We start from the raw sequence: 13,310 nt of genomic DNA, 5'->3' as shown, positions 1-13,310 counted from the left end.
TTTTTCTTTCAAATTTTCTGTATTTTTCGAGCTCAATAGTCTCTTGCATTGTTGTATCTTGTTAATCTTCATTGTTATGATGAAGGTTTATTTAATATACTTCTTTTTTCGCCGAAAAAAAAAAATGTACATAAGATAAGAATTACCTACATAAAAAAAAGTCTAAGGACAGTAATCTAGTACAAACTACAGAGAATTCAGATGTATGTTTTTTTCATAAACAAAATTGAAAATTCAAAGGTAACAAAATCTAATAGATAGCCGCTCGATGAACAAGTCCAAAACATACCCAACAACCTCTTGTTGATATAGTATAATAATCATAATCATCTCCATCAAATTAATCTCACTTTAATCAATTCAACCATCTTCTACATATATTCCCCAAGATCTACACCTTAACTCCAACCAACAAACAAGACATACATACATAAACAAACACTCACATATAAAGTAGATCTATGGCTAGCGGTGGTGGATATAGTGATCCCAGTCAGAAAATAGACTATGTTTTCAAAGTAGTTTTAATCGGTGATTCAGCAGTTGGCAAATCACAAATTCTTGCTCGATTTTCAAGAAATGAGTTCAGTTTAGATTCAAAAGCAACTATTGGTGTTGAGTTTCAGACACGAACACTTGTTATTGAGCACAAATCTGTTAAAGCTCAGATCTGGGATACTGCTGGTCAAGAAAGGTACCTTTTTTAGCTCAAAGTTTGCATCTTTATCATATTTTGACTTAGTATAATGGGTTTTGATTATGGGGTTTTAATTGGTTGTTAATTTGTATGAATCTTTTTTTTTTCTTTCTATCTTGTGTTTAGTTGATTTAGCATTGTTGGTGGAAGTATATGCATAGGTACAGATAATGTGTGGGTTTGTTGACTTAAATCTTGACTTTGACTAGCTAGTACTTAGTTTATAGTTTTAGTCTTTTAGATTTAAGAAGATGATTTTCATTTTGGGTGGATTGATGTCTGGTTATTTTATTTATCTGCAAACAAGGAGTTTTTATAGGAAATTGATAGTTGGAGAAATAAATGCTTATTAGCTTAAAATCGCCGGCTCTTCGAAGGTCTTCTTTTATGGAACGCCTAAGTTGTTCCCTTTTTTTCCTGTTCGGGAAAGTCAGTTTCTTTTGAGAACGTTGATGGGAAGTTTTTGAAGTCGGGTTTGAGAGGAAAAAAAGCCTTAATTGTCGCGGATGATCTTGGGTATCCTTAAGATGGCCTTTGTTTATTTGGTGCTTGTTTGGCTATCGTTTGTGTCCCTGTTGTTTTGGTTTGTCCATTGCTTTGCTTAGGTTTCTTAGTGTGCTTTGTTGGTGTTTGTCTTTTTGTACGTTTGTTTGTAGGGTTGGTTGTTTGTTTGCCCGGTTTGGTGCTTTGTTTGGCTCGACTCGCCCTTAGATAGATAGTCTTTTTGGTTTGTTTAGTTTTAGTTTCACTATCTAAAGGCGAGGCGTGGCTGGGGCCTTTTCTTTGTATCGTTTAATAGGTTCTTTCATCGGTTGATGAAATCCTTTGGTTATAAAGTTTAAGTTTTTCGCTAAAAAAAGTAGCTTATGACAGATTTTGTGTTGAAAGTTGTTTCACCTAATGTGATCATAGTTGCGAACGACGGTTGCGCCGGCCGTTGCGACGGTTTTATGTCTAGCCTGTCCTATTTCGCCTAAAACCGTCTTAGTAGTCGGTCAAAGTCGGTAAATGTCAGTCAATGTTCATCCACTATTTATTCTTATTCCTCTTTTTAGCCTACAATACCGATTGGATAATTGATAAGTTCAGAGTAACGTTTTTAACATTTTTATATCACTTATTCACATTATCGAAATCTTTATGAAACAATCAGCAATTGTATAAGCATGCTATTACACAAATCAAAAATATATCACATTGACAAAACTATTTAATAAAACGATTGCAACCTAATTTAGAATTTATCAATGCATGTCCTGGTCTATTAGTTTGTATTCCATGTAACTTGGTTTATTTTATATGAAATTATATTTTGCCATACAAAAAGTAAAATCAATTATTTATATGAAATTATATTTTCCCTATAAAAAGTAAAATTGTAAGGATCGCATAGCCCAAACACAATGTCTTGTAATATAAGCTCAGGAGTCCATCCTTATTCTAAAACCAATTGGTGATAGAATGACTTCCCCTTACACTTATATACATACATTTGTTTTGTCTCATGACCGATGTGGGACTTTGGTTTGCACCCTTACATCTTCTTCTATTACTTATATGTAATCATCTAATCAAACCTAACCACTAACCACCCCCATACTTTGTATCTTCATAGCCCTTTGATATCCTAAACGAATAATTTGTGAGCATATTCTTGACACGAAAACATACCTATAAAAGTAGTGAATAATTTGACTAAAAATAACATCATATTTATGAAGTCAAAAGCTTACATCTAAACACTTATCTACTATGACCCGTTTGACTTTCATTACAACTACTTATTCAATGTACAAGGTTTTTTCTATCCGGGTTACATGGTAGGGCGGGTATTTTTATTTGATATATGCAGTCTAACTGAATTATCCCGTGACTGTTCTAAATCCTTCCCTCGCCACATCAAAATTTGAACCTGAGACCCCTTGCAAGAATCTCAAGGTTCAACCAGTGGGTTATCTTGTAATAGTTATTACAATTACTTATTCAGTATTGCGTAAATCACTTTAATGAAGTACATCAATAAAACTTGAACAAAGGTGAATCGAAATTGTGACCTTGAAGGTTTTCCTTCTAAGCTGATTTTTGAGACCCGTTACTTACAGATAAGTAAATATCAACTTAAATGACTCACACATATAAGTGGGTCGAAATTGCCACCTCACTATTAATAATTTCTAATTTGTTGATGAGCAGGTACAGAGCCGTGACAAGTGCATACTACAGGGGTGCAGTAGGTGCAATGTTGGTTTACGACATAACCAAACGCCAAACATTCGACCACATACCACGATGGTTAGAAGAGCTACGTAACCATGCAGATAAGAACATTGTCATCATTCTTATTGGAAACAAAAGTGATCTTGAAGACCAACGTGCGGTCCCCACTGAAGACGCTAAGGAGTTTGCTCAGAATGAAGGATTGTTCTTTCTAGAAACATCAGCACTCGAGTCAACTAACGTAGAGGACGCATTCTTGACGGTTTTGACCGAGATCTTCAGAATAGTCAACAAGAAAACTCTTGCTGCGGGTGAGGAACAAAATGGGAACGCGGGTTCTCTTACTGGTAAGAAGATTATTGTCCCGGGTCCTGCTCAAGTGATACCCGAAAAGAAGATGTGCTGTAGTTCTTAAATTCATAATAGTCATATTATTACTATAATTTTGGTTATTGAATTGATTATTATTATCATTAAAGGTATCTTGTTATGGATAACTTTTTTGTTTTATTATTGTTTGTGGGTGGTGATATTATTGTGCAAAGTCTTGTTGTATGGCTGATTGCAGAGAAAAACGCATGTTTGTTACTTTTATTAATGGGCACTTTAGAATTTAGATAGATTCTATTTTGAATAAATGGCTCCACTTTTTTGAAACATTGTGATAGAATCAACTATTAAGATAAGATAAAGATTGACACCAACTTTGAGAAAATTTTATAACCGTAATGTTTTTGGAGTTGACTCGAAAGATGTAATGTAAAGGGACCGTCATTATGTTTAAAGACTGACTCGAATGATGTAACTTTGAGAACATTTTCTCACCATAATGGAAGGTTGTCCAATAATTGGACCGACTCCATTATTATAGTTAAGATAAATAATAATTAGATAAATATCAATAAGCACTAAAATTGCAAAACCCTGTAACAACCTGACAGATTGCCATCTTTAACCATTCCCATTATAAACACTAATATAACTAGTTGTGGAGCCCTCGCTTCGCGCCGGGGGTTTCGTTTTGAATGCGAGTTAAAAAAAAGTCTTGATCTATTTTGTAAAAAAGAATTTTTTTCGACATAACATTGAAGGGCTGTTCCTTTTGTGAAAGTTGTTGCTTTTAACGTTCGGGTTTTATTTAAAAAAAAAATTTAGTAAAGTGGGGGTTCGATTTGTATTTTAATAAAAGTTAGTGGGTTAAGTTTGTGAAATTTGAAAAAACTTTACGTATAAAGTGGGGGTTCGATTTGTATTTTAATAAAAGTTAGGGGGTTAAGTTTGTGAAAATTGAATATTAGTAAAAAAAAAAAAGTTAGTAAAGTGGGGGTTCGATTTGTATTTTAATAAAAGTTAGGGGGTTAAGCTTGTGAAATTTTGGGAAAAATATACGTATAAAGTGGGGGGTCAATTTGTATATTAATGAAAGTTAAGGGGTGAAGTTTGGGAAAAGTGGAAAAATGAATAGTACTATTTATTTCCACTTTACCTTTTAGATATAGGTATATAATAAAAGTTGGGGTTAAGCTTGTGAAATCTTGGAAAAAATATACGTATAAAGTGCGGGTTCGATTTGTATGTTAATGAAAGTTAAGGGGTGAAGTTTGAGAAAAGTAGGGAAATGAATAGTACTATTCATTTCCCACTATTCATTTTCGCTTTATCTTTTAATGAAAGTTAAGGGGTGAAGTTTGGGAAAAGTAGAGAAATGAATAGTACTATTCATTTCCCACTATTCATTTTCGATTTATCTTTTAGATATATGTATATAATATATAATATATAATTTGTAAGTTTGTATTTGTTGTCATGACCAATTTCAACCTTGGTAGTTTAACTTTCAGTTTTCCTTTTTTATGACATTCAATTGTATTATCTCCACTGTTATGGCTAAAAAAAACACCAAATTAAGCATCTCAAAGTATCATAAGTGTCATTTTTGAGCTACGGTAACATATAAACAGCAAGGTTTTGAGTTTTCCCTGCATGTTTTTCTTTATTAAGATGTGTGCGGTCTAATCGGATTATTTTGTGTTTGTCTTGACATAATTCCTGATCAATCAATCAAGATATGCTACTAGCAAAGATTAAGTCCGAGACTTGGGAAAATATTAAAACGTAAACCACAAAAAATTTCAAGTTTTGACACTGAAATTAATTACTTTACGAGTACTGCCCGGTATAACTTTGGTGTCATTTTCAATATCCACTACAAGAATATGTGACATTGTACCTAACTAATGTTACATTATTTGGAGACAGTCAGACAAAGTTACTTCACTTCTCTTGTAATGAAACACCAAAACGGTTTGGGGTGTCCCCAAATTCAAACATTACTTACATTTGTAGATTGTAGATACGTAGCTTCAATAAATAATTTATATATTTTTTAAACAATTTATTATTTTTTAAAGACAACTCACACACTCAATATCATGAATTAATCTTCAAATATATATAATTATCTCATCACTTGACTTAAACTATTAATCTCATACTAATACTAATATATAATTTCCTCATAACTTGAACCTTTAATCTCATAGGTTGAACTTTGAAGGGCAACCTCCATACTCCTTAGCCATTAACTCTTTGGTTCAATGTTTTATCATTTTGTTTTATCTTTAAGTAGTTTTATTAACGGTAAAATTTATTTAGGATTTCTTCTTTTCATGTTATTCAGTGAGAGGAGTATTTATGATTAAATGTATATTGTCTAATCGGATTATCCGAAGACTATTTTTGACGATTTTTATGGTATCATAGTCAGACTTTACCATTACGATCACAATCCAACGAGTAGTGTATCTTTTTTTTTTTTTTTTTTTCCGGCGAAAATACGAATACTCAAATAGAACCGAGGTTGTTTTCCAAAAGAAAACGCCATCAACAAGAATACAAAACGATGGGAGAAACGGGGAGCTCGCGCCTAGAAAACAACTAAACAAAAGCTATCTATAAACGGGTCTCCCTAATAATTTAATGACTAAAATCAATAAATCGAGATTTTATATATTAAGATTAAGAAGAGTTAAAATATAGTAATAAATGATAAGTTCATAACTGAAGTTTTATATTTTATATTTTATATTTTATATTTATTTATACATATACATAATAACATAGCGAATCGATATACATATTTCCAAACATTATGATACTAACCAATATAGGAGTATTTAATTAAAATTAAATTACATTATTACAAATTGGGTGTTGTACAAACCTTATCCCCAAGTTTCACCCATACAATGAACCACATCTCATCAAAAACACCCTTTTAAAGTTAAAAAACACACTACAAAAACAACCTTCCCCCCGGAAACTTTTTTCATAAAAAATGTGTCTTCAACTTCTCACCTTCCTCTTCTTCTCTCTTTTTCCGGCTGCCGTAACGCCGTTGCTACAGCCCGGATACTACGCGAAATCGTGCCCACATGCGGAACTCATCGTTCGAGACGTTATGAAAAAAGCCATGATTAGAGAGCCTAGAAGTGGAGCTTCTGTCATGAGGTTTCAGTTTCATGATTGTTTTGTTAACGTAAGCATATTCAGATTCATATCTTTTGTTAACAATTCTCAATTTTATTAATTTTTAATACAAAACAATGTTATCATAAATTTTTTTATCCTTTTTACTTGTCCCATGTTGAAGTATGTATTCAATTTCAAACAAATTATTAAATGATGTTGATTGTACTTTAATTACATGAACCAAATATTCTGTTTGATTATCGGAGTTATGAATTATATTAATTTGTGAGTCCTGTTTTTTTTTTATTCATGTTAGAAGTTAAGATAATTTAATTGGGAATAAAAAATGAACAGGGATGTGATGGTTCAATGTTGTTGGATGATACTCCGACCATGCTTGGAGAGAAGCTGTCGTTATCAAACATAAATTCGTTGCGTTCATACGAGGTTGTCGATGAAATCAAGGAAGCGTTAGAAACGGCCTGCCCGCAAACTGTCTCTTGTGCAGATATCATTATCATGGCCTCTAGAGATGCAGTTGCTCTGGTATTTTTATTTTATTTACATTATACATTACAAGAAATTATATTATTTGATTGACATATAATAATTTAATATAATATAATAAACTAGTTTATTTACTGATCAAAATACAAGTGGTGTTTTGAACTTTGATTGCTTGTTGCAGCTGATAATTTGTTCTTTTGGAAACACATCCTTGAAATGTGTCTTTACTTTGCAGCAAGACTAGCATGATAAGTAATTTTTTTTGCTAATGAACAAAATATGATACTTGGTGGGGACAACTAAGATAAATATTACCAACAATTGCCTATATTTGTTAAATTATACAATTTAAAGTGTGTTTGGCTGTGTTTGGCTGTGTTTGGCACCTGTGTTTGGCACGAGTATAATCCGAATAGTGTCAGAACACTTACTATCATGACATACAAAATTGAACTTTTTAACAACCATAGCAGTGTCACATCAGCACTAAGACATCAACACTAAGACTGCGAAATTGACCCAAGATTTTGATGCTTGTTTATTTGTTTTTGCGGTTTTATATTTGTTTCAACCAGAGTGGAGGGCCGAATTGGGAAGTGAAGTTGGGAAGAAAAGATAGTCTAACTGCGAGTCAACAAGATGCGGATGACATAATGCCGAGTCCTAGAGCCAATGCAACTACTCTCATTGATCTTTTCGCAAGATTCAACCTTTCAATCAAGGATCTAGTAGCACTTTCGGGTTCTCACTCAATTGGTAATGGACGTTGTTTCTCCATCGTTTTTAGGCTATACAACCAATCGGGATCAGGCCGACCTGATCCTACTATCGAGCCTATGTACAGACAAAAGTTAGACAAACTTTGCCCTCCCGATGGTGATGGGAACGTCACCGGTGATTTAGACTTTACGCCTCGTATTTTTGACAATCAGTATTTTAAGGATTTGGTTAATGGCAGAGGTTTTTTGAATTCGGATGAAACGTTGTATACTTATCCGTTAACAAGAGAATACGTTCGAAGGTATAGTCAAAATCAATCGGAGTTTTTTAAGGATTTTGTCGAGGGGATGATAAAGATGGGAGACTTGCAATCTGGGCGGCCCGGGGATGTTCGGAAGAACTGTCGGGTGGTTAATGGCTTGTCACCGATGAAATCGGTAGTTGGAGGATTGAAAGAACGAAAAGTATTGAGTTATTGAACATATATTGATCATATAAATATATTATTATGTACTTTATCATCATAAAGTTTGTCATATATGTAGTTACTTTTTACGGAGTACAATGCTATACTTATAAAAATTTATCTAGATATGCACACAAAATGATCCTTGCGCCATGAAAATATAGAAGTTGAGTCCACCTTAGGCTAAGGTTTAAACACAGTTTAATAACCTAATAAAGTCTTCTTCATTATGAAAGCTGAAGCTCGGGTCGAATATTAATGACAAAGCATATAATTGAAGTCACTGATTGGTAATTACATAGAACTCAACTTCCATCAGAAAGGATATAATCAGGTTTAAACACTGTTTATTGTAAATCTTCGTATAACTGTTCCACTGATTATCTCAAATCTCAAACCAACTAATATTACTGAGAAAAAGTACCAAAAAAATGGGGTAACTTCAAAAGCATGAGCAAAATTTATCTATAAACAATGTTAACACTCCATATAATGAAGTATCATCTTTTAAAACATCTGATCTGTCTCTTAATTCGATAGGTAAAATTGATAAGTAAACAGCCTCTAAGTTGACTTAACACAAAAAGTGACCTAATGACACATTAAAATAAGTTTGGAATTAACACAAAAAATGACCCACTGACACATTAGAATCTTAGTTTATGGACGTTATAGGCATGATATAAAGGATTCCCAGTACCTACTTAAGTCTAGCGGTAAATAATAACGCTAGAATAAAGAAGTAACCATACAAGTCTCATTCTTTAGAGTACATAAAATAAAACGATAACAATTCTAAAATTCAAACTTTATCGGCCAAAAATCCAAAACCATCAAGATTCAACATTTAACATCCAAAAACAAATTTGATCATCACCAACCTATTGCAGCCTAAGCAGCAATTGATGGCTTAGAAGCAGTTGATAGTCTAGACCTCTTCTTAGCCAAGCTCTCGCTTCGCTTTTCTCTTTGCTCCTTCAACCGACTCGCAAGAAGCTTCTGGTACTCAGCAGCCTCTGACTTAGCCTTTGCAATCCTCTTCTTCTTGTCCGCAATTCTAGCCCTCTTCCTTTGCAGGGTCAAAGGTGTCACCAACCTCTGAATCTTTGGAGCCTTGCTAACTTCCTTTCCTGTGTAGTCAAATTTCATATAAATGCAATCAATAGCTTATATAACAAAACCATTTATAAAAAGGTAAATTCAGCCCATTATCATTATCATCATTAACATATAAAAACATCGATTTGGATGTTTTAATCTGAAACAAGCCACAATCCATATAAGTTGTCTATGTAGTAAGCAGGTCAATCATAAAAGCTATAAGCAGAGCTGTAGACGACCTCCCATTATGTATTTTCCATGAAATCCAGAATCAAGAAGTAGAAATACAAATTCTGATGAATAGCTGGATATGTGCCGTTCTAACTATTTAATAAAAGAACCGACCATAAATTAATCATTTTGAACCCAACCCAACAAAACACACTTGGACCTATGTATCTTTTACGAGTAATAATTTATTCAGGTAAATATATTAGAATAAAAGAAAATAATTGGAGCATTGAGAGTGACTGACCAGCCTTGTTAGTGAATGTGCGTCGGTAGGTGTTGACGTACTTCCTGACATCATCTTCTTTGGAGAGGTTAAATAGCTTGCGGATCTTTGAAGCTCTTTTGGGACCTCTCATCCTTGGCTTCTCAACATCAGTAAGACCAGGCAATTCATTTTCACCCTTCTTCACAATAGTCAGATTCAAAACAGATAAATCTTGGCTGACAATGCATCCACGAACAGACTTTCGGCGACGTTCACCGTTACGCCTTCCATATCCCCTGAAGCAAGGGGTACCTATGTATTAAACGTAAAAAAAAAATTAATCATCAATCATAAGAATACATGTTGGCTGTACATAGAGAGTTATAAAATGGAACATGCAATTAACTAACCTCGAACAAGTAGAAGACGAACACGTCCTGGAGTAAGCACTCCCTGCTTCATTGGGAACCCTTGCTTGTCACACCCTCCCATTATCTTGAACACATAGCCCTTAAATTCCTGTTAATAAAAATAGAATCTTTTTTATTTGATGTGTGGTAATAGAAACTATATAAGACATAAACGAATACAAAACAATAGGCGTACATCTCCAAGTGCATCTCCACTGACTTCTTGAGAAATCCTTTTGTCGAAAAAAACTCGGCTATACAAATTAAACAATTAATCAATAATTAGTCTAAAAATCCAAAATCAAAACAAGTAAACAAAATATAGTAACCAAACAACAAAATGTATTGTCTTTGATTTGACAACCTAAAATGTATAGCTAACCTAATAAGATAACGCCCATTAAATCCAGAAATCAAATTACAGCAGACAAAACTAAATATTATGGTATATCACATATCTAGGCACACTTGCCTAAATATATTAAAGTAAAAGTCATACATATATTATCATTTCCAAAAGTTTGCAAACTATAGCAGAAGTCAAATAGTGATATAATCTATAAAAAATAAAGTGTGTGCTAGTGTTTTAAAATCAAGGTTTGTAATCTAAAGTTTTCTAAAATTCTATCGTAAGGTCTAGAAATTAATGAATGTAGATCTAATTACTAAAAAATAACACAACCTAATATTTTCAACTGAATAAATTTTATACAGAGCTAATTTAAGCATAAATCAGAACACAAATGAAAATCATACAGTAAAACAAACAACTTAGCTACAAAATGAATATAACTACTGTAACATAAGTAAATGATTTTGCATATAAAAAATAAATATAATTTAGAAAATTAAAGTGTGTGCTAATAATTAGTACGTTTGTAATCTAAAGTTTTTTAAAACACAATCGTAACGTCTAGAAACTCATGAATGTAAATCTAATTGCTAATTTATACAGTGCTAATTTGAGCATAAATCAGAACACAAATGAAAATCATACAGTATAACAAACAACTTAGCTACAAAAATGAATAGAATTAATGTAACATAAGTAATTGATTTTGCATTAAAAAAAAATTTAGTAATTGAAATCGTACAGCTTTTGGTCATCGTCAATTTCAAGCTTCTTCTGGCATCCAGTGGTTGGATTTGCAATGTTGAACTACACAAATTAAAAATGAATTAACAAACGAATTATTGCATTTTAATGATAAAAGGCTAAATAAGTATGCGTAGTTGATTCAGTACCTTCATCTTCTTCGCACACAAACAGCCGCCGAGAAGACGATATAATAAAAGTTTCAGATGGATTTAGGGTTTTTGATGTGTGATTTTGCCTTTTATATATTAGGTATACCAAATACCAATACCAATACCAAAACACAACATGACCGGACCCTTTGGTTTGGGCCGTTGGACATCACCTTTCATGATGGGCTTAGTGTATTTGGGTTATTTATTTTTATAATTATTATTCGGAGTATTATTATTATTAATTATTATTATTATTACGAGAAGATATGACCCGTTAAATATTTGGGTGGAGTTTTAGTTAAGATTTTTTATGAAAATAGTTATTTGACACTTTACTCCCCTGTTTGGGGGGTCGGTTTTATTTTTTAAACAAAGTTGGGGGGCTTTATTTGGGAAAAGGAAGGAAAAAGTAAGAAAAAAAAGTGAAAGGACCAAAATACCTCTGATTACTATTCGTCATTTTTGTCTAATAGTTAAAAACTAGTTGTGGAGCCCTCGCTTCGCGCCGGGGGCTCCGTTTTGAATGCGAGTTAAAAAAAAAGTCTTGATCTATTTTGTAAAAAAGAATTTTTTTCGACATCTAACATTGAAGGGTTGTTCCTTTTGTGAAAGTTGCTTCTTTTAGCGTTCGGGTTTTATTTATAAAAAAAAAAGTTAGTTAAGTGGGGGTTCGATTTGTATTTTAATAAAAGTTAGGGGGTTAAGTTTGTGAAATTTGAAAAAAATATACGTATAAAGTGGGAGTTCGATTTCTATTTTAATAAAAGTTAGGGGGTTAAGTTTGTGAAAATTGAATATTAGTAAAAAAAAAGTTAGTAAAGTGGGGGTTCGATTTGTATTTTAATAAAAGTTAGGGGGTTAAGTTTGTGAAATTTGGGAAAAAATATACGTATAAAGTGGGGGTGCGATTTGTATTGTAATAAGAGTATAAAGTGGGGGTGCGATTTGTATTTTAATAAAAGTTGGGGGTTAAGTTTGCGAAAAGTGGAAAAAGGAATAGTACTATTCATTTGGACTTTGTCTTTTAGGTATAGGTATATAATTATTATTTTTTGGAAAGGAAGTATTTATTTATTTCATATAAACAAACAACCATACAATGCTCCCAAGACCACTGAACAAATTTGATGAGTGCACACCAACTCAAAACAATAAGTATCACGACTAGGAACAGAATGCTACTCCCTCACAAGCTATACAATATGACTACACAATACATTAAACCATAAAACTACAAGACATATGAATTGACAAGGGGGCAACACAACGTCCGATAGCTATGGTCATACGACGAAGTTTTGAGGATTATGTATCCAATTGTGTCAGTCGATAACTTTGTATTTGCACCTCTTCGCGATCCATTCGAAACTTGTAACTTGAATTTCATTTAAGGCGACCGGTGTGTTTCAACATTTATTTGAGAAAACCTTTTGAGTACGATTTTTCCAAATTATGTACGCACATGACCACACCACCGTTTGCCAAATAACTTTTCCCACCGATAAAATTGCTTGACCCGAATCAATGAACAAATCCCCCACGTTAATAAAAGGGATCACACCCCGCCCCCACCAATCAAAAACTTTGCACCAAACATTGAAAGCATGTTTACAATGTATTAAGGAATGATTTACCGATTCAATGTCATCATCGCATAAAGGGCAACGAACCGAATTGAGATCATCCCCTCTTTTATCGAGTTCCACTAGAACCGGAAGTCTTAATTTCATTGCTCTCCACACAAAAACCTCCACTTTTTTTGGGACAAGATTGTTGTGTAGCGTTTCACAAATAATGTCACTTGACTGAAGAAGTTGTGAGTTGATCAATGTTGTAAGCGCCTTTGTTGTGAAGATCCCATTACTACTTGGTGTCCATTTCCAAGAATCTTTTTTTTTCCGTATTTAGCACCACGCCTTGTAGCAATTCGATCAAACTTTGAAGCTCTCCTCCCGCACGCCCGGAAGGTTCTCTTGACCACGACCAATTACCCACCCAATTTGAGCCATTTCAAATGATACGATCTTTGACCAA

At 33.2% G+C, this 13,310-nt stretch overlaps 3 protein-coding genes across 3 annotated transcripts; 2 read left to right on the top strand and 1 right to left on the bottom strand.

Moving 5' to 3' along the window:
* Positions 1–242: 242 nt before the first annotated feature.
* LOC139901507 (ras-related protein Rab11D) lies at positions 243–3,449 on the top strand. Its single transcript, XM_071884211.1, has 2 exons — positions 243–698; positions 2,895–3,449. Exons 1-2 carry the CDS (start codon positions 462–464, stop codon positions 3,327–3,329), a joined length of 672 nt encoding a protein of 223 aa, XP_071740312.1. The 5' UTR covers positions 243–461; the 3' UTR covers positions 3,330–3,449.
* A 2,763-nt stretch (positions 3,450–6,212) lies between these two features.
* Positions 6,213–8,194, top strand: LOC139901505 (peroxidase 17). Its single transcript, XM_071884209.1, has 3 exons — positions 6,213–6,452; positions 6,740–6,931; positions 7,468–8,194. Exons 1-3 carry the CDS (start codon positions 6,252–6,254, stop codon positions 8,089–8,091), a joined length of 1,017 nt encoding a protein of 338 aa, XP_071740310.1. The 5' UTR covers positions 6,213–6,251; the 3' UTR covers positions 8,092–8,194.
* A 562-nt stretch (positions 8,195–8,756) lies between these two features.
* LOC139901506 (small ribosomal subunit protein eS6-like) lies at positions 8,757–11,352 on the bottom strand. Its single transcript, XM_071884210.1, has 6 exons — positions 11,271–11,352; positions 11,120–11,184; positions 10,222–10,279; positions 10,026–10,134; positions 9,655–9,927; positions 8,757–9,208 (listed from the first exon to the last, which is right to left on the bottom strand). Exons 1-6 carry the CDS (start codon positions 11,274–11,276, stop codon positions 8,970–8,972), a joined length of 750 nt encoding a protein of 249 aa, XP_071740311.1. The 5' UTR covers positions 11,277–11,352; the 3' UTR covers positions 8,757–8,969.
* Between the last annotated feature and the right edge of the window lie 1,958 nt (positions 11,353–13,310).

This window comes from Rutidosis leptorrhynchoides, chromosome 3 (assembly GCF_046630445.1).
Source record: "Rutidosis leptorrhynchoides isolate AG116_Rl617_1_P2 chromosome 3, CSIRO_AGI_Rlap_v1, whole genome shotgun sequence".
NCBI classification, from domain to species: domain Eukaryota; kingdom Viridiplantae; phylum Streptophyta; class Magnoliopsida; order Asterales; family Asteraceae; genus Rutidosis; species Rutidosis leptorrhynchoides.
Note: the sequence above shows the minus strand (reverse complement) of the source record. Positions and strands in the feature narration are given on the sequence as shown.